General features: G+C 33.7%; 5 protein-coding genes across 8 annotated transcripts; 1 reads left to right on the top strand and 4 right to left on the bottom strand.

Annotated features, from left to right (window-relative positions):
- Positions 1-1,329: 1,329 nt before the first annotated feature.
- On the bottom strand, positions 1,330-6,827 carry LOC131666371 (kelch-like protein 18). The gene is made up of 10 exons (XM_058938995.1): positions 6,798-6,827; positions 6,088-6,453; positions 5,790-5,935; positions 4,951-5,081; positions 4,295-4,789; positions 4,070-4,212; positions 3,093-3,279; positions 2,312-2,531; positions 1,833-1,990; positions 1,330-1,758 (listed from the first exon to the last, which is right to left on the bottom strand). The coding sequence occupies exons 3-10, from the start codon at positions 5,886-5,888 to the stop codon at positions 1,542-1,544; spliced, it is 1,650 nt and encodes a 549-aa protein (XP_058794978.1). The 5' UTR covers positions 5,889-5,935; positions 6,088-6,453; positions 6,798-6,827; the 3' UTR covers positions 1,330-1,541.
- A 1,869-nt stretch (positions 6,828-8,696) lies between these two features.
- Positions 8,697-12,321, bottom strand: LOC131666381 (lysosomal acid phosphatase-like). Of its 2 annotated transcripts, none has more exons than XM_058939010.1 (7): positions 12,146-12,321; positions 11,505-11,574; positions 10,365-10,408; positions 10,188-10,289; positions 9,863-10,122; positions 9,648-9,804; positions 8,697-9,565 (listed from the first exon to the last, which is right to left on the bottom strand). In XM_058939010.1, the coding sequence occupies exons 1-7, from the start codon at positions 12,314-12,316 to the stop codon at positions 9,218-9,220; spliced, it is 1,152 nt and encodes a 383-aa protein (XP_058794993.1). In that variant the 5' UTR covers positions 12,317-12,321; the 3' UTR covers positions 8,697-9,217. The 2 variants fall into 2 exon arrangements, with proteins under 2 accessions (XP_058794993.1, XP_058794994.1); XM_058939011.1 differs by having other exon boundaries at positions 9,412-9,560.
- A 1,275-nt stretch (positions 12,322-13,596) lies between these two features.
- LOC131666380 (ankyrin-1-like) lies at positions 13,597-18,457 on the bottom strand. 2 transcript variants are annotated; one of them, XM_058939009.1, is made up of 5 exons: positions 18,414-18,457; positions 15,548-18,220; positions 15,115-15,475; positions 14,620-14,999; positions 13,597-14,528 (listed from the first exon to the last, which is right to left on the bottom strand). In XM_058939009.1, exons 2-5 carry the CDS (start codon positions 18,141-18,143, stop codon positions 13,849-13,851), a joined length of 4,017 nt encoding a protein of 1,338 aa, XP_058794992.1. In that variant the 5' UTR covers positions 18,144-18,220; positions 18,414-18,457; the 3' UTR covers positions 13,597-13,848. The 2 variants fall into 2 exon arrangements, with proteins under 2 accessions (XP_058794992.1, XP_058794991.1); XM_058939008.1 differs by having other exon boundaries at positions 15,548-18,422.
- A 175-nt stretch (positions 18,458-18,632) lies between these two features.
- On the bottom strand, positions 18,633-22,231 carry LOC131666442 (venom acid phosphatase Acph-1-like). Its single transcript, XM_058939101.1, has 8 exons — positions 22,214-22,231; positions 21,306-21,387; positions 20,482-20,531; positions 20,310-20,411; positions 19,979-20,241; positions 19,750-19,906; positions 19,321-19,641; positions 18,633-19,237 (listed from the first exon to the last, which is right to left on the bottom strand). The coding sequence occupies exons 1-8, from the start codon at positions 22,229-22,231 to the stop codon at positions 19,070-19,072; spliced, it is 1,161 nt and encodes a 386-aa protein (XP_058795084.1). The 3' UTR covers positions 18,633-19,069.
- A 360-nt stretch (positions 22,232-22,591) lies between these two features.
- LOC131666334 (low-density lipoprotein receptor-related protein 6-like) lies at positions 22,592-26,419 on the top strand. 2 transcript variants are annotated; one of them, XM_058938927.1, is made up of 4 exons: positions 22,592-22,696; positions 22,764-22,934; positions 23,227-23,525; positions 23,930-26,419. In XM_058938927.1, exons 1-4 carry the CDS (start codon positions 22,603-22,605, stop codon positions 25,421-25,423), a joined length of 2,058 nt encoding a protein of 685 aa, XP_058794910.1. In that variant the 5' UTR covers positions 22,592-22,602; the 3' UTR covers positions 25,424-26,419. The 2 variants fall into 2 exon arrangements, with proteins under 2 accessions (XP_058794910.1, XP_058794908.1); XM_058938925.1 differs by having other exon boundaries at positions 23,083-23,525.
- The last annotated feature ends 197 nt before the right edge of the window (positions 26,420-26,616 follow it).

Here is a 26,616-nt window from a genome sequence, read left to right as displayed (position 1 = left end):
GTGTGTAATTATTAATGCTCGGGCGGAAAGTACGGTATTTCGTGATACGACGTGTGCTAAGTTCGATTTTAAACGCACGGAGTGTTGAAAATAAAATAGTTTATGATATAAGAACTAGTAAATAAATAGTTTTAGTTATATATTTTTATATTGTATATATATATATATATATATATATATGAGATTTTTAATACCTAACCCTCCGATTAAAAACTTTGAACTCGTTTGGAGATTGGATGATTGTATTGGTGTTGGATAAATAAATAATAAAAAAATAAAAAAAAAATAAAACAGTTTGTTTTATTTTCTCTGAAGAATTGGAGTTGTCTAGTTAGTAGTGGTCTTTTTAATTTTTTATTCAAGTTTTTTTTATGTATCGTACTTGCTGAACCCGAAATTTGAGGGTGGCTTACGATTTGTCAGATGAAGCTGAATCCAACAGTGGCACTAACATCGGCTCGATTGGTTAGGAATAAATATTTTTTATTTCTTTATTAATAACCAATGGATTCCTTATCAAACAAAGAATCATATATTACTTTATGGTCTTCACAACTTTATTAGGAATAGCAGCGTTTAAGCCATCCAAATTCTTTGTCGTTGCGCGATTTACATTATATTACGATATTACTGGTGCAAATTGATATATTCGAAATGAAATAAATTCCATTCATAATAATGAGTTATTCTGACGATCAACAGTTTCTGTAAATTTATTAGGTAAAAAGCTGTAGTTGTATTTTTTTAAGCGCTTCGAAGTTATTATAACGACATTTTAGCTAAATTAACAATATCTCTGGACTAAATTATTTTATTCAAGGAATCAAAAAAAGGTTTTAGTTAAAAACTTGTAGCGTTTTAACAAATTACCGGCTTAGCGGATTGCAAGTTACTTTGTTTACCTCCACCAATTCTTTCAACTCCATCTTCTCTGTACGCGTCAATGACAAGAGTTCTTTGAGATAACTAATCGTGTACTTTTGATCGTCAATGACAGCTATACATCTACATTATTATCAAGTTAATAAGTACTTCAAAAAGAGTATTTAGCGAGATTAAACTATACAAAAAAAAACTTGTTTAAATCCATTGAAATTAAAAAGACCATGATAAGTTTACTGACAACTATAGTTGGAAGTAGTTTTTCTTAAATTGTTCGCCTCAGATATTACGTAAATTTTCGTCAATTGAAAATGTTGTCGACGCGAAGTATAATCTTTGATATTATGTTTCGAGGTGTATTATTCAATGTCGATTTTTAGTTGCTAGTTGATATTTTATGATAAAGGATGATGAAAAAAGAGATTCCACGGATTAGTTTAAGTTTTTATGTAAGTTCGTAAAGCATTTTGATTTTATAAAACAAAAATTCCGGTTACATGTAAAAGTTGACTTCTCTTTTTGACGAATTATTAACATCACATGAAATTTTATTATAGCTAATTTTTTTTGACGATATATCGATCGTTGACTATATACAAAAAATCATACATTTCTTTTTAATACATTATTTTTAATATAGAGTTTACCTAAGTAAAATATTAATTGTCATAACTGGAAGAAATTAGTCCGCCTTGAGGATTTGCTATTTGCAAACTCGAAGACAACTCATGATCTATCTGCCATTCATCTATGGTAGGATCGTATACTTCAACTGTTCCATAATCACCATCTCCTCCAATAGCGAATAGCTTTCCTTCGTGAGCAATCACAAGAAACTTATCCCTATCCTTCTTCATACTAGCAACTAGTTCCCACCTTATGAAGTTAAAAATACTTTTATTGCTTTACATTATTTGTAAAAAGTATAAAAAATAAGTACACGTGTATACCTATTTGTTAAGGGATCATAAACTTCTACGCTGTTTGTACAACCTCCTCCGCAGGCATATAGCTTTCCATCCAGGACGGCTACGGCATGATAAAAACGTCTCTCCAACATCGACGGTAAATCCGTCCATTTTTTTAAATAAGAGTCATATTTTTCAACCTGCCAATCGTAATATTTATGAGTACACTATGAGAAAAAGGCATACATGGAATCCGTAATTTTATACCCTTAATCGCAGACCTACCAGACCACAGGGCGTAATGAGTATTATTACTCAAAAATTCATTATTAATCAATAATCTAATTATATTATCAAATATTGTCTATCCACTAGAGCCAAATGAGCACGAGGGCGGATTTTAATGAGGCCCAGTGTTTTAATTATTGTTAAAACGACTTATACTTATTTCAAATTAAAATAATTAGATGTCGATGGCTCATACCATGTATTAAATAAAACAGTTAATATATAGTACAAACCGAATTGTAACAAGACAGCTTATTCATTCCGCCTAAAATGTGAAGAGAGCCTTGGTAAAAAATAGCGGCTGGAAAAGATCTTACAACTGTCATTGGAGGCAGTGTCTCCACAGAATTTGTCTGTGGGTCATACGCCAAAATCTCATCTGACGTTGATCTATCGTCATTTCTTCCACCACAAAAGTAGAGAAACTTGCCGCATGTGCATAAAGCTTTCCCACTACAAATAACAAACAATTCCGTAGATTAATGCAGTGTATAATTATATATATATTACAAAGCTACCACTATAGAAAGATATAGAAATTTGGTCATGCACATCTACTAGAATAAGATTATTAGAAATACTAGGTTATTTTTTTTTAATATTTGAAAATCTGTTTTAATTCAAATTCCGTGTTCAAAATAAGTCTCTGAAATGACAAGCATGTTTGAAATTTTATTTTACATATGTCTTATTAAAAGAATTAAGTTCGTTACATAATCCATAAAGTGATAATAGCTTTATGAATTTTTTGAACGTTTATTCGAAGAATAAATCAGTCTCCCGTACTATTACCGACCTTTACGATTAAATTGGAATCTATTTCATTTAGGTAATTTAATAAAAGTGACTGATAACAATTTGTTTATTAACATTGTAAAAAAGACATGGTATTTTCAAGAAAATACACGTTTTTAATTAAATATAAGTAATGTACATATGGAAAGATTCTTTTGTGAACATAAACATACAATTTTTAAATAAGCAGTTTTTCTCAAAATCTTCATAAAAAATTACCTGAATGAGTTAATATCGGACGTCAACATAGTATTTTGTTTTGTTATAGGATTGAAGACTTGTAAATTTGTCTTGGTACTTTGTTCAGAATCTTCAATAGTATAATAAAATTTATCATTCAAAATTATTCCTAATCGACAATATAATTTGTCGAGAAATATAATTTCATGAAGTCGGCTCCATTTTCCTACAAATTATTAAAATGTTATGATTTCACGCTTCACTGTAATAAACTTGCGACTTAAATTAAATTCGATAAATGTTTGTATGTTTTTGATTTCAAATCTATAAAGTAATACTTAGCCTTGCATATACTAGTTTGAATATTGTACAGCATATTTATCAGGTTTTATATTACTTTATAGTTAAAATTTGATAAAATTAAAAAATTATTAAGTAATCAGATTACAGTAAAACAGTACAGAGTGTCCCATTATAACTTGAATAGTAAGATAACTCAAAAGTGCAAAGTATTTGAAAAATGTTTTGTATAAAAATTATATGTTTTAAAGAGTATCAGCTGACAATGATCTCAAATTTGACTTTGAATTTGATTCTCAATTAAAGGTTAAGTTTAGTTCTTTAGTAGGATTTTTTAGTAGGATAGCATTATTTTTGACTGCATTATATGTTAGGATATGGAAGAAATGACTGATCACGACATGAAAGCGCATCTATAGAATTTCCCGTTCTTTCCGAATCTAGAATAAAAAATGTAGGTTCCAATTAAAGGAAACAAAGATAAACTTGAAATTACTTTGAAAATCAAGTTCAATATCAAATTTGAGGTCATCATCAGTTTATCCTCTTTAAACCATACAACTTTTGTTTGAAACATTTTTCAAATACTTTCTAAAGTTTAGAGTTACTCATTATCCAAGTTAAAATTGTATAAAAATAATAAAGAATGCAATAGTATTGAACATATTGACTACATTGTAGCGGCGTCAAAAATTGTACCGAAGATTTATACTTACGTTCCGTGAAATCATAATATTGTAATTGTAATTTTTTATCGACACTGCCTATTATCATTAATCTCTGTGTCAATCTTTCAGCCTGGTATTGTGTTTCTTGATTTTTTTCGTCATAATATGACATAATATCTTTAATTATATCTCTGAAATGAAGCAAACGTTATTTTATCAGAATAGAAATAACACGCATTAACAATAAAAAATAAAATTGAAACATTCAATTACCTATAGTCTTGATTTACAATATTTTTACAAAGATAGTTTAGTAAATAATCTGTATTTAGTTTCATTGTTTCAATAATATTTAATAATGTATTCATGTGAATCCTTCGGTTTGTTGAATCATGCAAAATCCAACTTATAATGCTTTCAAAAAATATTCTTTGCGACTGAGCAAAGTCTAAGCTGGCATTAGATAGAATATCTTTCAAATTTTCAAAATCAAGATTGAAAAACTCTGTTGTTTGAGAGCAGTCTTTGAAATATGATAAAATGGTCTGTGTTGCTGCATTTTTCAGAGAACAACATCCAATTAAATTTGCTAACTTGTAAGCCTTATAAGCTTCCTCCTTTCTCAGATGCATTTTTAAAAGTTCAATACAAGATTCTTTAATACCCTCTTCACCAAGGTAATTTGCGACCTCAAGTAAGCCTAACGCATTGATATCTGTTAGTATAATTTCACCAGTATAGGCAAATGAAATGAAAGCTTCTAGATATCTAAAACAATTATAATGATTCAAACTCAATGACACAACTACAATACATAATAATAATAGAAATATAAATAGTTGATTACAGACTGGCAATTGTAATAAAATATTCTTTTTCCATTTTTTGGATTATATTCTCTTTTATCAATTTTTATTATGAAAACTTACGCTTCTTCAACATCTTGCATGTTGACAACATTAAGTTTACTTTCTTGAAAAGAATTTAGAAACATTGTTTCAAAATACTTCAGATTCGCGGCAAGGATGACTTTATGTGATGGAAATTCTTTATCTTTTACCTGTAACATAAATCAAAATGGAATTATTACTTACATAAATTAATTTATGTAAAGTATGCTAGTTTTTATGTATTTGTCTGCACTATATCTAATTCTGATATTTGAATTTTTGAATGAATTGTTGAAAAAACAAGATACTAACTTATGTAGCATTTTCTAGAAATTTTAGGTGATGTAAAAATTTGGAATAAACTTTAGTTATTTTTTATTTTTGTGTCACTTATTATTTTTAATAGTTATGTTATAAAATACAGGCAAATGGTCTCTCATATTATAAAAAGAATTTAATTTTGAACAAAGTATCGTTATATTTAAGATGCAATATTTTGTTGTGTTATGAGAGTCAAGAAATATTTTTTCAATAAAGAATGATTTTTGGTTTATTATGAAATATTAATTGTTTATTTTTTAGTTGCAATATATTATGGTTTTCAAATATCAATGTCAGTAATTTCATTGCTTTTATCATTGTAATTTTTAAGTTTTAAATCATAATTATAAGTACAATTTTTCATTATCAAATGACATTACATAATGACTTATGTATTAAATTGTTTTTAAATTTAAAGGAATTAATCTTCTTTCTGATAGTCCTAGTTTTAAATATAGTAAGCATAAATAGTTTACACTTGTAATAATATACATTTGATTTAAGATTCAACAACCAATAGAATCCAGCAATAATGAACAAAATTTTTAATAACTCACTTTGATAATGACGTCACATAATTTTCCAGACAGCCTCATGTTGTTTAAATTAGTGAGATGATTGGGATTTTTAAACAGTAAACACCTTTGTGCCTCCATTTCTTTTCAAATTGACGTTACGATACAGTAGCACAAACTGAGAACCCCTACAAAAGGTAAATACACAAAAGACCACTAAATGACAAAATGGGAATAATTGCCACATGCCAAGCCTTCTAACTGATTTGTTTTAAATCATGCAAAGATTATATTAATGGATATTCGAGATAAACAACTTGAAAAATACAATATCGATTACCTTATTTAGTGAAAGCGATGAGGTTTAGGTTAGCATTTTGTAATATACATTAATTGGCGCGAATAACTCTTGAATAAACAGAATCAGAGTGGTATATTGCTTAAAAACTTATTTATTATTATAAAAATTATAAATCGTTTCACGAAAGGAAAAAATTACACAGCTGTTAAAATATTAACATAACTATACGCTGAAAAACGCATTGTATACATAGGTAGATATGATCGCAAGACACCGAGTGACCTTAGTAAGCGGCAGTTGCAGTTTGCCTTGCAGTTGAATAAACGGGACTGCCGCAGTACGCTTGATCACATGGCGTTCATTCTTTTGTAGAGGGGATATTTAGTTCTCGTGTAATATCCCCACCTGGAAATATGACGCGTGACCGCTCGTGACTCAAGCATTTTTAAAAATTAGTTTAAAATTAAAGTACAATATTATGGTAGCGTATGAAATAAATGAATAAGTTGATATAAAAGAAAAGAGTTGAGGAAAATAAATAAAGTTAAAATAATTTCAGTCTATTGATTTTATGTTCTTATGTGTACTCTTAAAAAAGTACGAAAAGCTACAAAGTTATGAAAATAAGGATCGATCTGCTCGATGTTACAGTGACTCGTTGTAGACATTAGGGAATAATCTCATGGAGCTATATACTTTATACAGTTTCCATGACTTATGGTCAATACAAGTTGTGGTGCTGGACATACATTGCGCGGAAGTCTTGTGCTGGACATTGCGCAATTGCTACTGCGTAAAACCACAGAAGCTTCCTATGAAGGTACGGCCACATATGCACGCGTAAAAATCATTAAAAGGGTTTACTTATATCTTATAATGTCACCTCATATAGAAAAATCACTATGTTAATTTTACCTCATATGATCAAAACGATCATACCGTTTTAATTAAATATATCCTGATACTATTCTCTAAAATTAATATGACTACTGATTGCATTGCAAAGTGGTTTTTAAATTAACTCCAATGTAAATAGTAATTTTATTATGACCAATCGAAAAATTTGAAATTTTGAAAAATAAAAAATACTGTCGTATTTTACGTGAAAAGACAATTAGAAACTGTCTATAGTGATTTTTTTATTAGTTACATAGTTTTCAAGAAAAAAATTTGAAGTGACATTACAATTTTGACAGAAGCTCTGTGTGACATTACAATTCACTAAACTTACCATTATCTCCATTTTAAATTCTTTTTGTAGACTAGACGTGACTCGATCCTTCTCTTTGAGTTTTGATCAACTGCGTTGTGATCAAGTGATCAAGCGATCGTTACTAACAACACGATGTGTAGTCAACATTAAAAAGTGAGAGAACATTGATTTAGGTAATTATGCAGAAATCCGGCGTGGACCTAATGTTTCCTTTCGTCTTTTTCTATCTACGCTTCAAATGGTCAGCTAGTCAGTTTATAAATAATCAACTATTTTAATGAAAAATTTCCGTAAAAGTAACGTGAAATAGTCCCTTGTATCAAAAAAAGAATAATTTTAGTATTTGAATTATAAAAATTGAACTTCTTTAACTAAATTTGATAATACATATAGTAGTGTTCAAAAACTATTCACATTTAATTTGAGAAAAATATATAAAGAATAATTTGTTGAGAAATAAAATTATCATCCATTTGTTATCGAGTTAAAAGGGAATAGTTTCAAATACAACCATTTTTTCGCGTTTAATCACGCGCGCAATATAATCTATTTAGTACGCATTCTAATCGAGCTACAGGTGTTATCAATATTTGAAATCTTCATCTTATCCAAAATGCGACAGTTTTTTGAAATTGTAAAAATAACAAAATATATCGCGAATTCCGTATGTATCTAAGTAACCGTACGACTAAACACCTGTCGGATAACATAAAAAACCTTGGTATTTCATAGAACTTTGATCGGCTTCGAAACCTCCTTGACCTCTAAACTAACATCTGTTAGACCGTGTTATAACCAAGGTATATAGTTTCGTACGCCAAGCTCTCCGAAAAGCTATACGGGCCGTGTTAGGCAGCCGCTTGACTGAGCCCCCATGAACTATCTTTCTATAAACGTCTACATTCGTTAGATCGATCTATATTGAGTCTATGTTCAAGTAATCGTCTAGTTAGTAACTTGAGGTGGGGGAAAAATGGATATTTTTAAATCATATGAAGAGGTACCACTCAATGGTTCCAAATTCATCCATTGACATTTGTTGGATATCAGCAAATACCTGGAAAATAAGGAAGACAAGGTGCATACATTTAAGGACATAAATTAGTAAAATATCATCTTAAGCTTTCTGCATCGGATTCGACAAGATAATTTCAGCTAGTCGAGAGAATGAAATGAAAATCGAATTGATGCTGAAACGTTAATTTCGATGCCATCAAGATAGCCTATAGTAAATATAGAAATTATCCGAGCTATTGCGACCACCAATCGAACTATGGATAACTAGTTATTGGAGACTATTTAGTTTTCACAGCTGGCCTGAAAAAATGTCATGAAATTTTGTGGCTCGCACTAACTGCATTCAATATGGTAATTATTTACAATCTTCTTGGAGGCAATAAATAGACAAATAAATATCGGTTCTACTAGCATTTGGATCGTCAACCTCTTATTTATTTTAGTGATTTACTATAAAAGAATACAATCCACAATCACATTTTTCTGCTATAATCGTCACTTTCTCTGATTATGAAAGTAATATAACCGAATGAAAATTCGCAGAGAAATAAAAATATCCATTTGTATTGTCTACAATACATGTAAAAATTATTAAAATTTTGAAGGAGCATATTTTTTGTCAGTTTCATAAGGAGATTCTACGTCTCCCATGTACTTGAAGGATTTCAAATCTTCCCCAGCATATAGAGAAGTCAATTCGAAAGGAACATCGAGTCTCTGAAGATAACTTGGAAGTGTGCAAAGATTTTTAAGGATCGTACATTCTCTGGAAAATTCATCTGGTAATAAAGATTCTATGATTTTCTTATATTTAGACAGCGGACAAATCCGATCGCAATTATCTAATTTCAGTGGGATCCACTTTTCGCCAGCTCCCGTCCAGAGATACATTTGCGTAAATAATTCATCGGTAATTAAAGAGTTTCATTATAGGATATATTAAATACATACGCGTATGTATAATTCATCATCTCGGCCGTCTTTCTTTTTCACTTGTTCGAAAACAATTGTGCTTCCATAATCAGGGATAGATGGAATATTAGTAAAGTTATGAACATTCGTAAATGACGCGATATTTAGATCGTGTCCTCCGAATAAGTATATCTTTCTACTATTCTCAATTCTATCTTCGATATTGTTCAGAAATTCCTCGATTACCAGCCCTCCTAATATGCGTTTCATCACATCAGTGTGAGTCAAGACTCGCATGGCGATCGGCGATATTTCCAGGATGGTTTTGTAATCATCTTCGCTACACCACTTGGGTAGATCTAAGCCCAAACTTCTCTTGAAATCCAAATAATATTAATCGTTAAACGAACATTCACGAATTCGATTGTCTGAACGTACGGTAACTATTGTTACTCACAGCAGCATGTATATTGTTATAGATCATGAAAATACTGGTTGGCGTGAAAGTGGTTATTCCAGTTTGATTGTGTAGAAACATGTAAAAGTCATTGTATTTCCTCAGCCTTTCCTGTATTTCAGCTGATTTTCTGACCTCTTCATACAAATGATCGTACCTACGTGCGAAGATTTTTAAGAACATAATAACTTCTGTGACGGAATTTCAACGTGTACCTAGGACAGGCAAAGCCCATGAGAAAGTTCGTTCCTAGTGGATCGTTATGGGTAGGAATAGGTGACCAATTGATTTTATCATTCCAAGAAGTTTTGATCGATGGAGGATAGAGACCCGCTAAAGCTAACTGCAATGACATCTTTGTACGATCAACGTTCGTACTGTACGCGTAGACGTCACTACTGTTGTAATCGCCAAGGAAGCCTCCGTAACGTTTCCTCAATATTTGACCTATTTTGTATACCCGTTGCTTTCCGACCTTTATTAAACGACGAAAAACGTGAATTATTTCGCGAAATTCAATTACACGAATGAAGCGGTCACCTTAGTTAATTGTCCGTAGCCGTGACTTTTGAAAATCTCATCGTAAGGATCTGTCTTGTAAATTTCTGCTCTATCGGGAACTCGATCGCCATGTCTAAACATCTAGACATTGATTTTTTAATTTTCGTTATGACATACATTGTTTATAATATTAAAATATCTAAAATTATTACTTACTACTTGCACAAGTTCCAGCTGGTAATCGTCATTTGGATCGATAGCTACAATACAATTGTCGGAAAATATAAATGTATGGACTCTTTTTCTTTTATACTAGAATTTGAACGTAATCAAGGTAATAAAATTAAATACGGTTAATAATTATTGATTGATTGTTTAATTGATGTTATGAAATATTTTGTCAGTGAAAGAAATTTTATGCTTATAAAATAATTAATAGAATAAATTTGAAAAATTTAATAATCATAAATATAGCTCTTTATAAATATAATTTTTGACACTTGTATTTTCTCTTCGATGATCACCAAGATAAATTATGAGGGGATCCCAAGTTCGAATCTGAGACATGGCTACATAAGGCTATTCGTGATTAAAAACATTTCCTCGTAGATCTATACCAATTTTGTCGAAAGGTTGACCTTGCACTTTATTTATTGTGGTCGCAAAGTCTAATTCGACTGAAAGCTATCTGTGTTTGAAAGTGAAAGGAAATACGTCTTCACAATATAAAGTCATATAAAAAAATACGTCAACTCCACTTTTTACAAGCGAACAACATCTCTAGTTTTCTCACAATTTTCAGAACTTGTTAGAAATTATAATCATTGCAGAGGGATATATACCTTCTCAATTTTCTGCTTTCTATTAATAATCAGAGTGGAAAAATAATATTTTTTACAAAACTTATTAATGAAGAAATTACATTTTTAAATAAAATATAATTTATGCACATACAAATAATTTAAAATAAAATATAAAAATGATTTTGCTTATTTATACTGAAACCAAAACAGAAATTAACATAATTTTAATGAAACATTTTTAAATTAGATTAATTTAGATTCAAATAGAAACATGCACACTGCATAAACCAATCAGATAGCGTTTATCTTGACTTCACAGCAATACAGTCATAAATTTTTCATAAGGCCGTAAGGGGATAAAAAGTTATATTCTTTTATAGTGAATTAAAATTTCATGTAAAATATAAATATCTGCAATTACCCAGCAAAGAGTTTCTTCCGCTAGTAAAATATTTTGAAAAAAAAATTATCGATGCTGTTATTACAATTCACATTTGTTGAAACGCATCGGGCAAACGTATAATATTGAAAATCGTAATAAAATATATCTTACTAAGTTCCACATTATGTTCATCTAGAACATCCTTGACATTATCCTTTTTTTCGGATGTTGGAGTCGTATCCTGAAATCGTGTGATACATGAAATTTTACTAAATGCAGCTTGTAAATATTCGCATTGTAGTACTATCTATTAACTTTGTAAAACATAAGATTTGTTAATAAAAAGATATGATTCTTTATCAAACAAGTGTCATCAAAACAATTTCAATGTTATATATATAGTGATTCAAAAATAATGTATTGATACGTCGTGAGTGTTAATTCAAAATTGATGAGAATAGATTTTTTTTATGGTCTAATAAATAATTGTTTAAAATATCTTTAAACGCTACAAGGCAACAATTATAATGAAGGAGCTTGAAGGACTTGCGTTTTAGTAGATCTACAATTACGAAAATTGTCAGAACTTGACGTCCAAGCTTTGTTGAAGTAAATAAAAAATAAGGATCTCCATAAAAATTGTCTCTCCTGCATTTGAAAATATATGGCAGTGAAATGTAAGCACTTATACGGTATTTTTTCGTTGATCGCTAACGAGATTCTACACGAGATTTACAGAGATCGCCTCGAAGAAATCCTTTGCCTCTGACATTTATCCATCGTAAGTATGAAACACAAATCAAGTAACTTACACAACGAATGCCGACAAAGCACATTGCCGTCACACAAGTGGTGATTAATAGTTTCATGTTTAATAGAAAACTGTCAAGAGCGCGAGCTAAGTGATATACGCCGATTATAGATTTTTCGCGACTGTTCAGATCTGTTACTCGAGATCTCTTATGTATATACTTGTCCCCCATTTTCCCCTTTTAATCCTCTGTATTTGTCAGCCAATTTATCGCTGATACGATAACAAAGTTTTGTCGTTTTGACTTTGCTGTAGTTTTACGTAAATTGCTCAACTCGAAAATTTTCTTAATATAGAACGAGTGACGGTACTTGAAAAAATCTAGCTTCCCGCAAAAAAACCTACAGAAGCTTTAGAGACCTATTAATGGAACTAATTCACCTCAAACAAATAGTTTTATTTGGAATAGATGCTATTATACCTAGATATTATATTACATACGCGTCGGTTGGGAATTATGCATTTGTTTCATTGCATTTACTGCCGTTTGCATACGCGTGGGTATATCAAGACAAGACGCATCAACTATATGAGGCGGGGTCAAGGAATCTGTACTATTTCAGAACTATATAAAATTAGTGAGCTGATATGTTGGAAATTCGTTGCTAGAAATTTACTGATTACATATGGCTTTACGAAGACGAAAGATTTTTCAGTGAATATCTATCCATTGCTATTTTACTTTATCTTAATGATATGGTTCTTTATATGTTTGATATTTTTATATGATATTATCCGTTTGATAGTGCCGAGATATTACTTATTTAAATAAAAAAATACATACTGTACCTTGCAGGATTACTTACTTATTGTTAATAAATATCTTTCAATACTTATATAATTTATTATTGAACTGTAATTATTTGAAATTCGTTCAGGTTATTGTGCATAATAATTCAACAGGTGTAGTTGCTGAAGTGTTGAAAATCCCGTTGAATGATAATCGAATTTAAATAAATCAAGATCAAATTGAACGCTGAGACTGTTCAAAGATTGACATAATACGATGTCCATTTTTTTAGATGATCGTATAATAAAATTATACTGAAATATACTGACATGTCTTTAAGTTGTAATAATAAGACCGAGTTTTTATTGTTTTCCTTCGACTTAATTAATTGCAAGTAAAAGCAAAAGCAAATTTCGTGTATATTTAGAAAAAAAATGTTATTATATATGTGTATATATATATATTTGTCTGTAAGTGTGTACAAGCATGCATGCACGCACGCACGCACATACAACACATACGCTTTCTCTCACGCATGTAGTAAATATGCGAACATAATTCTTTTAATAAACAATTCTATAAATTATTTCGTGAAATGGACTAGTTTAGGTTTAAGATAATTTAGTTGAAAAACATACATCTTAAATTACTTCACCGCCTTCCGAATTGAAATTGATTTGTATATCATTTATTAAAATAAAAAAATATATATAAATGTTGCTATTCGTTTAAGAATCTTTATTAATTTATCAAATCATTTTTTACTATATTTTTGTGATAATTCAATTGCATGATTTGTAATTTGAATTATAGGTACATACAAAAACATATTGGAAGATAATAAGTCATGAAATAAGCGTCTTACAGATATAGCACAGTCATTATGTAAGTAATGAATGTAATAGTCGACAGATATAAAAATACAGAACATTAAGTACTAACAAAACGGAATCATAAAAAGACTCACCCTTTGTTCAAGTATTTTCGTTAATTTCATCAAAGCTATCAACTGTTTCGTGAAAATTCACACATTGCTTACAAGTGAAATAACCGAGCATATTCTTCATACATTCGTCAGGGAGTTCGAGGTTAGACATCGTCATTATCAAATTCTTGATTGACCAGTAAAGGTAGACATTGTTCACTGCTCTCTTATATTGTAATGTCAGTAATCCGCAGAATTCTGGATATTCTCTGCGCAGATCAATTTGAGACGTGAACATTTTATCGATTAGCTGACGTTGAGAGCTTGGCATGAATTGATAATCAATCACTATTTTAGAGTCGGATAGCAAATCTTGCATAGTCCATTTCTCGTTGATCCTTATTTGTGCCAACTTCATTAATTCATTCTTGGAACGCACTTCTATCCCTGTATCGATCAAAGCTGACCACCAAAAACCTGCGGCAAGGTTCGCATTCCTTTCGTTCAGTTGAAGCCCTACTAAATTCATCTTCCATATATGAGCAGAGAGAACTAAGCTAATTTTTCTAATATTATCTTCGCGTTCAGTTGACCCCCACGAATTTGAGCAGTGATAAATTGTTCTACTGCCGGTGTTGTCTATGCAGTTGATATTAGCTCCAAGAAGTAATAGAGCCTCAACAGCGCCTACGTTAAGGAAAGCAATGGCAGAGTGAAGAGCTGTTTTTCCTAATTTTCAAAAGTATATTGACAGTTGAATGCAGACTGAAACGCAAAGTAATCATGGCAAACGAATAGAAAAATTTTATAAATACATTACCGTCGATATTTGGAGCATCGAGTTTACAACCCAAGTCCATGAAAAATTGAATACCTCCAAGGTATCTGTCAACCGTCCATTCGTATGGTTCTGGATAAGTGCTAACAAAGCTTTGTATAGGGTTAAAGCCATTTTTAATTTTCTTTCTGAAGTTGAAGGATTCAACTAGCAATCGAACTATCGCTTCTCGATGATCCGCCCTTGCGCTTCTCAACAACTGTCCTATTAAACCCTGCTGGTCATCTACCTGACAAAATTCGAGGTCACAGCCATGATCAATATAGAACTTAAATTCATCGTATGACATAAATCTTGATTTAACGAGCATCTCGAACGGCGAAACATTACGATAATTTAGTCCTTTGACGTTGCATCCCATGCTGCAAAATCCATTAAAAAAGTTAACGTGAACAAAGAAAGCGTTCAACACTCTATTATCAATTACCATATTAATAATACAGAGCAGAATCATCGAAACTCTTTCGTGTAACTCACCTGACTACCTTTTCAAGTAAGCGCACGTCGTCGACGTTACACGCCGCGGTAACGTGAAGTACGTTGTGAGATTGGAAATCTGTGAGGGTCACGTCCGCGTTATGCTCAAGTAAGAGTTCGGCTACCTCGAAACTGCGATGAGCGAAAGCATAGTGTAGCGGCGTGAAACCAGGAGACAAGTTCACTCCAAAGATATTTACCGCCTGGTTGATGTCGACCCCATTTTTCAAAAACTTGTAGACAATGTTGATGTTGTTTCTCTTGCAGGCATACTGGAAATGCGTAGCGCCGTGCTTCGATACCGGATTGACAGCGTAAGATTTTTGATTTTCCAACATAAAATCCAGAATCTCGTACATTTCTGTTGAAATACAAAAATTCGAAAGTTGAAATCATTTGAAAATAAAAATCTAAAGGCGCATCAAACTTATACCTATAGTCTCGATGCGCCTCTGGGCGATCATCTCCGTTTTTTCAGTGTTTTTATTTTTAACAATCTCTCTAGAATCTTCCATAATAAACGCCCACATATCTCTCCTAGCTTCCTTATTTTTTTCAAAAATAATTTCGTCAGCCAGTAGTAGAGGCGAATAGCCCTTTTCACATTGCAAGGTAACGTCAACTCCATGCTCGAGTAATAATTTCAATATAATCATCAGAGTTTTTAATTTACTTCCGACGAAGTTATATCTGATAAAGAGCAAATGCAACGGTGTGTATCCTTTCCAATTGGATATATAATTCTCATTCACGCTGATTCGAGCATTGGGATCAGCTCCCTTACTCAGCAATTTTTTAACCCACTTGAAGTCGTGTACTGCACAAGCCAAATGAAGTAGAGTCACACCGCAGACTTCTATTGGCCCTCTCATTCGTCTATCATAACGTAATTCCTTCACGAACTCCTCGATTATCACTTCACGTCCGTCTTTTAATGCTGCTTGCAAAGGAGTGTCGTATCCCAAACTTGAGCTACTGGCGTAAATGCTAGCGCCCGCCGAGAGTAGCGTACGAACTGCGTCCAAATGTTTCATTTTCACAGCGACGTGCAGAGGAGTTTGATTCATGAAACTAAATTTACTGAGAGGGACGTTGCATTTACACGTGACGTTGACGTTAGCGCCAGATTTTAAAAGTACTCCGATGACAACGTCGAAATTAACGAAAGCAGCGACGTGCAAATGTGTCATGCCATGTTTGCTGACAACTTCTTCGATAACCTTAATGGTATTGAAAATCAAGCAAATAATCGTTGGGGAAAATATTGACAAATGTACCGGAGTGAAGCCTAGCGAGTCCTGCGCGTGTATATTGGCAGCTTTCCCCAGCAAGAATGCAACGATTTCAGGATGGTTGAAAATTACGGCAATGTGCAGTGCCGTGGAGTTCGGCCGAGCCGTTTCACACTGTGTTTTCACGTGCCATTTTATTTGACTCTTTGTAGGAACTTCAATGTCAGTATGAAAGCGTTCCACGATGTTTTTTTTGCCGATTGTACAGGCTATGTGAAGGAAGGACACACCGTCAAAGTCGGTCTCGTTGGTGCGACAACAATTCAGCAATTTGTCGACGACGTTGCCTTTACGCAACTTAAAAGCCAAATGAATTGGAGTTAGTCCATCGACATCTCTTGTTGTAACAGTGCATTGACGAGCCATACAGATGACGATTCTTTTCCAGTAACTCTTCTCTTCGATCTCGGTACATGTGTAGTCTTCGGGATCCACGTCAATTTCATATAACTGCTTTAAATATTGTTTTATATCTAGAGCCCGGTCGTGCATCGATATTGCCAGATGAAAAATGCTGTAACCTGGCCAGATCGGAGAGTCATGAGAAACAAAGGCATTAATGTCTGATAAATTTTGCAGGAAACTATTGAACTCGTCACAGTTGTCCATAGTTAATATCAAATCCAAAAGTGTCATCGATTGGTCGCTCAGCAAGATTTCTTTGAATTCTTGTTTGCTTGAGAGAATGGAATGTACAATTGCCGGAGAATATCTACTCAAACAAAAATCTAGTGGAGTTTCTCCTATCATATTTTTTATTGTGAGGTCAGCTCCGTGTTTCACAAGTAGTTTGACTGTTTCTATACTACAACAGGCAGCAAAATGCAATGGAGTCCATCCAGCCCAACATTGCATGTTGTCGTTAAGGGGTTTATTTATGTTAACATTATCTTTCAAAAAAGCTTTAGCCTTGCGTCGATCGCTAATTGTGCAAGCTACATGGAAAGCTGAAAGTCCTATATCATCTACAAAATTTACTTCACTGGATTCTCGGGAATTGAGAAGATCACAGATAATCGTCTCTAACTTATTTACTTCTCGTACGATTGAAGTTTTATTTTCTCTTTTTCCCATAGTAATGTAGTCCATTGCATCTAACTGCCGCTTTACGAGTCTATGTAATGGACTTCTGCCCAAGACATCTTTTAAATGTATGTCAGCTTTATAGTCAAATAAAATTTTAGCAGTTGCAACTGCAGAAAAATTTACAGCCAAGTGTAAAGGTGCACACCCAGGAAACCGGATGCTTTTCCTAGCGATTACTTGGTTGACAGACTCCCCATTTTTTAACAAAAATTCAACAGCTTCGACATAGTCGAACATACATGCAATGTGCAAATGACTGATTCCGACAGAGCATGTTGGATTGCATGTTTTGTTTCTTTTTATTTGCTCTGATAGTAGAATGTTTACTATTTGATGCTGTCCCAATGAACCTATGTATTCTTGAGCTGGTTTTTCACTATTGAATGCGTAACTGTTGATGGCGAATAAATGAAGGGGAGTATATCCATTGGTACTTCCTTGTTTAATGAAATCTACACCTTGGTCGATTAGTTTTATCATAAGTTCGGTAAATTCCTTCATTGCACATATATGTAAGCCATTGTAACCAGCTTCACGGATTGATAAATTATCTGGAAATTGTAGTGATGCATTTATTTTCATTTCTAGAGTTTCATCGTGTAGTGATGAGTATATAGCAGTTTGTATTTGAACTAGTTTACTCAAATCCATTTCAGCTTTTTTCACATACAACCTATATAGTTAATAATACTTTCAATCAACTTCAGGAAAATTTTCTGTGAATCTATCTGTAACATGTAGAATAAAATGCCATAACAATATATTCAAACTTCAAGTCAGTATAGTTTGCTATTAGGATTATTTCCTTTCAGTATTTTCTTCTGGTGTAACAATGCCTTACACATTTTAATAAGTATTTCGTAATACTTGTTATTTTTACTTATACTCACAACCAGTTGAAAAACGTAAATTAGCACTCACCAGTCATCGTGGCACACACGACAGTCGACGAAACAGTAGTAAATAGAAGCGGAGATGTAATATATTACATCTATGATAGCATCACGTGACATTTAACGGATTTTGTAATTTATTTGTTTGGATGCTTGTGCGCGTGCTGGCGTTGCGAGCGTGAGTGTACTTGAAAATGCCCACTGAGTTTAAAAACTTTATGAGATTTGCACTGTCTTGTTTGACTGTTCAAGTAACGTTTATTAAGCAACCACATGTATCTTATAATTAGACAGTTTTACATTGTAAAAGCAGATACAACTTATATTTAGCATAGTGTCTTTATGTAGGTACATGATATCAAAAGGTATGATAATTATGATTTATTGCAGTGTTTATGAATTAAAAAAATATACTTTGTGTAAGTATCGCAAATATAATTTTTATATTGATAACGGTGGCTCTGAAAACATTTAAACTCATCAATGAAGATAAGCAGTAACTAGAAGTGTAAATTCCAAGTTAATCCAAACAGTAACCAAGTTATGCGTGACAAGTTGCGCGTGAAATCCCAGTAGTGGCATTAGACCGGGCGAAAAATATTGACCTTGTTGGAAATTTCAGAATACAGAATTTTCAAAGACAAATTTAAAATGTATGATCAGAGACCAGTATTTGTGTTAAAATTACGTATTAGGAATAGAAATATTTTTTCTGGAAGTGCACCGTTTGGTAAAATCATCTGGTAACAATCCTTTTACAATATTCGTGTAGTCAGACAACAGACAAGTTTGTTGACAATTGTCTAATTTCAGTGGCATCAATGTTTCGCTGACTCCGGTCCAGAGAAACATCTGTGCAAAAAATTGATTAAGTAGCCGAGTAAAGTAATACGTAGATGTAAACATTTTAGAACCTGAATAATACCGATACATACACGTATGTAAACTTGGTTGTCTTTTCCTCTTAATTTTTCGAAAATGACTGTACTTCCATAATCCGGTATGTCTGGAATACCGGAGAAGTTGTGAGCATTAGTGAATACTGCAACATTTATATCGTGTGCCCCATACAAGTATATCTTTCTTCCATCCTCCCCGTTCGTATTTTTCAGAAATTCTTGAATTATTAAACCCGCCGTCGTGCGTTTCATCGACGGCGTGTGGGTATACGACTGCAAAGCAATAGTCGTTAGTTCTTCGAGGATTTTGTAATCTTCTTTGCTGCACCAATCCGGTAGCGGTAAATCGAGACTTAGCTTTAAATAAAAAAAATTTGATCATGAAAGAAAATACAATAAAAACAAGTTAAATGAGCTGAAATTATTTTGACGAAACATTCAGGTACATAACTATAATTATCTTACTGCAGCACGGACGTTGCAGTAGATCAAGTAAACGCTATAAGGTGTAGAAGTATCGGCTCCAGTCTTCTTTTGCAATGCATTATAAAAGCTTTGGTATTTCTTAAGTTTTTCTTGCATTTCGGGTAATCGTGGCACTTGATGATATAATTTGAGATACCTGTAGCAAAATTGTAAGAGACTCTCAACCAGTTGCTTTTGATATATGACGCTATTCAGTTGCAACACTCACTCATCACAAGTGTAATATACAGTGAGAAAATTATCCTCGTCCTTATCGTAATACGTCGGAATGGGTAACCAGTTAATTTTATCGCTCCAAGAAGTTCTAGCTGTCGGCGGATAAAGACCAGCTAAAACTAACTGTAATGACATTTTTGTGCGATCAGAGTTGGTACTGTATGCGTAAACGTGGCTATTATTGAAGTCGCCGAGAAAATCTCCATAGCGCTGCCTCAATAATTGGCCTATTCTGTACTCGCGTCGATGCCCAGCCTTCAAAAAACAATAACAATATGTATTATTGCGCAAAACTGAATAATTTTACAGGAGGGAAATATTACTTTTGTCAATTGTCCGTAGCCATAACCTTTAAATACTTCGTCATAAGGATCTGTCTTATAAATCTCCTCTTTATCGGATATTCGTTCACCATGTCTAAATAACTAAAAACATTTCGTAATTTTAACATATGTTCATTGGTTATAATATTAACATCATTCAAGTACTACTTACTACTTGTACAAGTTCTAGTTGATAATCGTCGGAAGGATAGAAAGCCGTAACTAAACAAATAAAGGTTATTAAAAAAAATGTACTTAACAAGATTTTCATTTTATTCAAATTTGATTGAGAGAGAAATTCACTGTGCCGGCCCGCTCTCGAACAAGTAAATTTATTTTATTCCACGATGTTATAAGTTATAAATCTTATCTATTCTTGTATTATCATATCAAGAATTAGTATACCGATGATCACGAGATTATAATATCATTATTTTTATAATACAGTGCCGAATAAAGTATTGGAAGATAGCTGTGGCTATAACCCTATATCATCGCATGTATATATTACAAAAATATTTTGGTCAATACTGACTTTTACCGTCAGTACAATTAATGCACTCATATAGATTAAATTAGAGATAAGTTCGGGTAAATCTTTAAAATTAAAAATTCGATATTCTCATAAAATTGAACTCTGTTTAGATTCTGTATCAAAGTTCTTTACAAGCTAGTGAAAATTAACTATCTTATTACTTTTTATATGTCTGTATAAGATGATGATAGCAAGTATATATCGCTTGACCCTGAGTCGAAAAAATCCGTATCATCATTATAGAAATGGTGCTGACTTCGTACTAAATATGATTATAGCAGGCAGTTAAGTTGATGCAATTTCGTATTTGTTTCAAAATAGTATTTATGTTGCATGATAAATTTATTATCCAATATATTAATTGTTTGAAATGACCTGGAAAGGGTGAGATTTGAGCTAGCGAGAAAACAGGAGACAAAGGGAAAACCGTACTATTGAACTAGGTAGATGGAGGACCCTACCTGCGCTGAGTGTTTGGGTCTGGCGATGGTCTGTGACGCACGTGTATCGTGCGTGTTTCCCCAGACGTCGTAAGACAAAAGGCTACTAATTTCCTCGTTTAGATATCGGGTTCGGTGCTGCTTTCCGAGACAGCGTAATGGGCGCCCCCCTATGGTTTCTACATGACCGAAGAATTCTCATTCCTGAGTTCGAAAAGACCCGACCCTAAAGTTCCCTTTGTTCGTTAATAAAATGATATATTTTCCATCTGTCGTGCGCTACTCAACAAAGCAAGTGAGCACCAATAAATTTTCTGGGTTTACTCAAATATCTGTGAAATGGGGTTAAACGTTCAAGTTCCTACGATTTTCAGTTGTTCATATTAGCTCATGTTGAAATTCATACGGCAGAACGAAATATAATTTGTTTCATTATTTCGCGTAATCATGTGTAAAATGCTCTTTGAATGCTAATAATGTATTCGTATAGATCTATCAATTTATCCAAAGCGCGAGGTCAAGTATTCCGCGGCGTATCGAAGATAAAATCATTGTCATTTATTTACTATGCAATTTGATTATCATCATTTACATTAAGATACGTGTATATTGCAGTAGTCGTGTTTTAAATAAATGCCGATGAGATTTTTATCAGATCGAAAAGTGGGCTCTAACACATAGACGGGTATGTGGCATGCGATGGCGACAACATCGCGCTCTCTAACACGCAAGGTTTTCCTCGTAATATGTTGATAATAGAAATGTTGATAGAAGAATATTACAAATTACTAAGTATCATCTTAAAATACGTTGAATTGGTTGTGAATAAGCGAATAACAAAGTTTAAAAAAAAAAATTATTTCAGCATAGCGTTGATTTTGTATTATACCCTTCAATGGGGCGAGACAGTGCAGTTTGGGAACGTATACGGCAAAAATACTTGCCATGCTTCGCGTGAGAAATGCCGATTTTCTTTCTCTCCGAAGTGTAAGAGCGAAAATTCAAATAAAATCTTTGCGCCTCGCAGCAAAAAGAGTGCCAGCTTTTTCGCATGTAATATCTTTGATAAGGACGCTATCAAAACTTGCTCGTATACACTGGCTTCGCATCCTGCAAGAGACTGTTCGTAGTTGTAACTCAGTAGGATGAGTCAAATGATTAAATTTTATTGTATTTAATATTTATACTATTCAATTCTCATTCCAATTCTAGTCGAAATTTCGTACTATTACTCATCACAGATAAGCATATTTATGAAAGATAAAATAAGCTGAGTGTGTCTCGCGAAACTCTTTATCAAAACAACACTAGATGATAGATGCTGCTGGCGGGGCTGCTTCAGTCAATATTGACGCACTCAACGATGAGCCAAAGCATAATTTGGAAAAATAATTGTGGTCTTACCCAAGATGGCAAGTACTGAACTACGAGATGTCATGGTATCAACTTGAATAATTTACAATTTCTTTTAACATTTAGACGATGGAGTCAATTTTTGTGGTGACAGCGAGACTCGAAATGTTAAATTTAAAGTTATTAATTATATCCCGTCGAGATATCATCCTAAATACTTGTGGTACGTTGCAATCAGTTTTCTCGTGACAATTCTGCTAATCACCATTATAGCTGTATTTAGCAGTCGAAGTACAGGTAAGTTTGTCTTTGATTTATTTATGAGATATCCTACTTTTGCCTTTACAACTATGCGCAATTTTTTAAAACCTGCGTACGACATTAAAATGATTTTTCCAAGTTCAAACGTTATACTACGTACTAATTTTTGAATTGATATGAATAGATTCAGATGCAAGGTTAATCACTCTTCCCAAACTCTATTTCATCGTCAATAGTACGAGACTTGTGCGATACGACCTTGAAACTGATCATCTGACGTCACAGCAAGAAGCACCGATGAATTCAACATTCTTATCTTTCGAAATAGATGGAAGTATCGATAGATACTGGGTTGAGAACTTGTTTGACGGTTCTCGCATAGTAGCTCAAACGACTGAAAGTCGGAAGAAAGTTTTGTTGCAAGAGAGGAGATTCAAACCAAATGCAGTAGTTTTCGATGACTCATCGGCCAATTTTTATGCGACAGATGACAATGCTGGCCTTCTGATAGCGATGAATGTGCATAGCGGGCATTTTCTCATACTCTTGGCCGACCTGATTAGACCTCGTGATGTTGTACTCGACTCCAACGAAGGACTTGTGTTCGTATTGCAGCACTCATATTCCGTGAGTTAAATTTTGCATCGATAAATTTTCATTCATATTCGTTGATTCGCATTGTTACGGTTGCTGATAAACGAGCAAATTTATTGAATAAATTTCATTAATTATTATCGTACATTGACGAACGAGCTCTGTACTCAAATTTATAAATGATATCTTTTACACAAGGAGCATCTAATTTTGACAAATAGCATTTCTATTAATTTTACGTCAGCGCTAATAGTTTTTGGCATTAAGAATATTACATATGCGGTAATTGGCATAGCTTTCGTGATGGATACGTTGATTAATTAATTGGATATTAAGAAATATCAATGATTTTCATGCGTTTTCAATCCACGTTAATCGATCCATTTCTTTTTCGCTTCATCTGTCAATTTGGGAAATAACAAACCGTATTGTCGTAGATTGTACGCGCAAACATGGATGGGTCTAAGCCAGTTGAAATCGTCAGTAAAAACGGTACCACAGCTCTATCGATAGACTCAACCAAAAAACGCCTTTATTGGATCAACGACTTTTTCAGTATCGAGTCGTCGGACTACGAAGGTAAAAATCGACGTACCGTCGTCGCGACCACAACAAAAATAACAACACTGACCGTTTCCGACAACAATTTATATTGGATCGAAAGAAACGAGCGAGACGATGTGGCCTTACTCTTGTCCTGCAACATGAACACTGATGTGATCTGTGAGAAACGCGTAGCTCGGAAAATAGGCAGCGCTAGCAACGTCACGTCCATTAGAAGCTATTTGGCCGTCAACAGGACAGCGCCCAGCCCTTGCGAACTGAGCAATGGCGGCTGCGAACAGTTATGCTTGGTTGGCGGCAGAAATAGAAGCAGCTGCGCTTGCCGCATGGGCTGGCAGTTGAATGCAAATGGACGCACGTGCGACAGGGTGCGCGACTTCGTGATCTATCCGTACGACGCTGTGGTGAGGACCTGCCTTCTGGACGGCAGCCGAGAGCTGTTTTGGCCGACTCCGTACTCGGTCAATAGGCTGGCCGTGAAAACGGAAATTGATTTCGAGTACGACTTGAAAAACGATTACTTTTACTTTAGCGACGACCACCACATCCACAGGATGAAGCTCAAGTCGTACGCCGGTCAGGAGGTCATCTTGAGTGTTAACTCGTCGGATCTAATAATCGACGACATTGCTTACGATTGGTTCACCGGCAATATGTACTACGGGCAGCGTCACGTTGACGCCACTCTCGAACATTCTCTGGTGGTCTTCAACACGCGTCTGGGAGAGATTCGCCGCAAGAGCATAAAGATCTTTGACCAAGACGACTTTAAGGCTCGTTCGTACGCCCTGGCCTTGCACCCTGGAAGGGGTTATTTGTTTGTGGCCGTCACCCACGAGGACGAACGCGACACTCACGTTTTCCGCAGCAAACTGAATGGCACCGATTTCACGCGAAGTTACCATTTCTACGCGGAGGGCATGCAGGATCACCGATTTTTCGCCATCGATTACGAGTCCGATCGCGTATACGCGATTCAAGAATCCGGCGAAATAATATGGATAGTGTACGTTAAAATCCAATCTACGGGAATGCAGTTTCCCGAGCATCCTAATTTCGCGCATGCCAGAACTGTCGCCGTGCACCAGCGCTGGCTATACCTCAGTAGCTTCTCGAGGATATGTCGCTTCGATAAGGAAACCGGAGAGGATCCATTCGTGATTGCTCCGCGAGTTGAAGATCCCGCCAAGAAAATCACTGGCGTGAGAATCGCCAGCGAAGAAATACAGTTTACTGGCTCGGATAATCCCTGCGCCGATAATAACGGCGGTTGCGAACAATTCTGCTTCTCCGGATCCAAGGCTACGTGCGACTGCACGGACGGCCAAAAAGTCAACGACCATGGACGATGCTACGTATCAATGTAACGATTATTCAAATTCGCGAAAGCGATTTCGTCTCTAGATACTTCTACAGAAAACAACAGTAAAACGAATCAACAAATATGATTAGCGTAGCAACTTACGAACTTCGTTTTCAAGCATTTCGATACCAATTTGTTCCATAATACTGCCGATCTTCCTTATTTGTATGTATTTGCACTCAACTCTTTCAAAACCACGAAAAGCGAAGTGTACGCCGAGAAGCCGCATATATGAACTGTCATTCCGAAAATATTAATTACGTTGGGTAAACTGAGGACGCAGTTTACATTGCCAGATAAAAATTTATGAGATTGTACGAACGTGTATATGTATAATGAAATGAAGATAACTTGAAAGATGTTAAAGTATTGAAAGGTATTGAATGTTGAAGTCAAACGAATCAAGGGAAAAGTCGTTTGTCCATTAGTATAAAAATTTTCTTTCAGGCCTAATCGCTGTCACTATTGCTAAAATTTCTTCCGTAAGCATCGACTCTTCGAACAAAAGAATCAAAAATATAATGTATCTTAGATAATAGTGTATTTCTATTATCTTTTTTAATGAATTGATAGAAGATAAAAAATATTCGTATCTTCCTAATATCATTATTTGTTTAAGCATATTGAGAACTAATCTGTGCAATGAACCTTTTACAGAAACCTCGATTTCTATAAGGTGTCTTGAACTGTTCTTCATTAAATATTATTTTATAATAATCACTGTGAAAACTCATTCCCTCATTCAATTACAATAAAAATTTTACAATGCTGTATTGGTGCAGTTCTACTTTCCGATTAGATGGTAGAGACCTTTACGTATATACATTCATATATATCCGCTTCATCGCTCTGAGCTGGAAGGCTAATTTATCGAACACATTGTTGATTTTAGGCAGTACCATAATGTTAGTATAATTCGAATTGTAACTTAAAGAATGCAAGTGTCCATGTATATATTAATAATTTTCAGACAAAAAAATAATTATAAAAAATAAGAATCAGTGGCAATTAATTAAGTGCCGTGCGATTAATACTGGCTTGCGTAATCCATTAATTTACGCATGCTATGTCATTTTAATTTTGCAACTTTTACAATCTATTAAACAGTGCGTATAGGGACTATGTTGAAATAAAAAATAAAACAACTAACAATCAATATTTCCATCTATTTATTAAAAATATAATTTTTTATTTTTT

The sequence above is a fragment of the Phymastichus coffea genome, unplaced genomic scaffold (genome assembly GCF_024137745.1).
Source record: "Phymastichus coffea isolate CEN01 unplaced genomic scaffold, Cenicafe_Pcof_1.1 PCOF00058, whole genome shotgun sequence".
NCBI classification, from domain to species: domain Eukaryota; kingdom Metazoa; phylum Arthropoda; class Insecta; order Hymenoptera; family Eulophidae; genus Phymastichus; species Phymastichus coffea.
The sequence above is the reverse complement of the archived record's forward strand: the minus strand, read 5'-3'. Positions and strand labels throughout refer to the sequence as shown.

Bases quoted from the DNA above. Each gene is read 5' to 3' on its own strand.
- LOC131666381 (XM_058939010.1), bottom strand. From the start codon at position 12,316: ATGGGGGACAAGTATATACATAAGAGATCTCGAGTAACAGATCTGAAC. The intron at 10,290-10,364 runs GTAAGTAATAAT...ATCAATGTCTAG, and splicing joins AGCTGGAACTTGTGCAAGTA to ATGTTTAGACATGGCGATCG. The intron at 9,566-9,647 runs GTGAGTAACAAT...TTGGATTTCAAG, and splicing joins ATAACAATATACATGCTGCT to AGAAGTTTGGGCTTAGATCT.
- LOC131666334 (XM_058938925.1), top strand. From the start codon at position 22,603: ATGCTGCTGGCGGGGCTGCTTCAGTCAATATTGACGCACTCAACGATG. The intron at 22,697-22,763 runs GCAAGTACTGAA...TTTAACATTTAG, and splicing joins TTGTGGTCTTACCCAAGATG to ACGATGGAGTCAATTTTTGT. The intron at 23,526-23,929 runs GTGAGTTAAATT...GTATTGTCGTAG, and splicing joins TATTGCAGCACTCATATTCC to ATTGTACGCGCAAACATGGA.
- LOC131666380 (XM_058939009.1), bottom strand. From the start codon at position 18,143: ATGGATTTGAGTAAACTAGTTCAAATACAAACTGCTATATACTCATCA. The intron at 15,476-15,547 runs GTATAAGTTTGA...GTATTTCAACAG, and splicing joins GAGGCGCATCGAGACTATAG to AAATGTACGAGATTCTGGAT. The intron at 15,000-15,114 runs GTGAGTTACACG...TGGATTTTGCAG, and splicing joins TTACTTGAAAAGGTAGTCAG to CATGGGATGCAACGTCAAAG.
- LOC131666371 (XM_058938995.1), bottom strand. From the start codon at position 5,888: ATGGAGGCACAAAGGTGTTTACTGTTTAAAAATCCCAATCATCTCACT. The intron at 5,082-5,789 runs GTGAGTTATTAA...TTTATGTTACAG, and splicing joins TATGTGACGTCATTATCAAA to GTAAAAGATAAAGAATTTCC. The intron at 2,532-3,092 runs GTAATTTTTTAT...TGTTATTTGTAG, and splicing joins TCCGATATTAACTCATTCAG to TGGGAAAGCTTTATGCACAT.
- LOC131666442 (XM_058939101.1), bottom strand. The intron at 20,412-20,481 runs GTAAGTAGTACT...AAATGTTTTTAG, and splicing joins AACTAGAACTTGTACAAGTA to TTATTTAGACATGGTGAACG. The intron at 19,907-19,978 runs GTGAGTGTTGCA...ATTTTGCTACAG, and splicing joins GTATATTACACTTGTGATGA to GTATCTCAAATTATATCATC.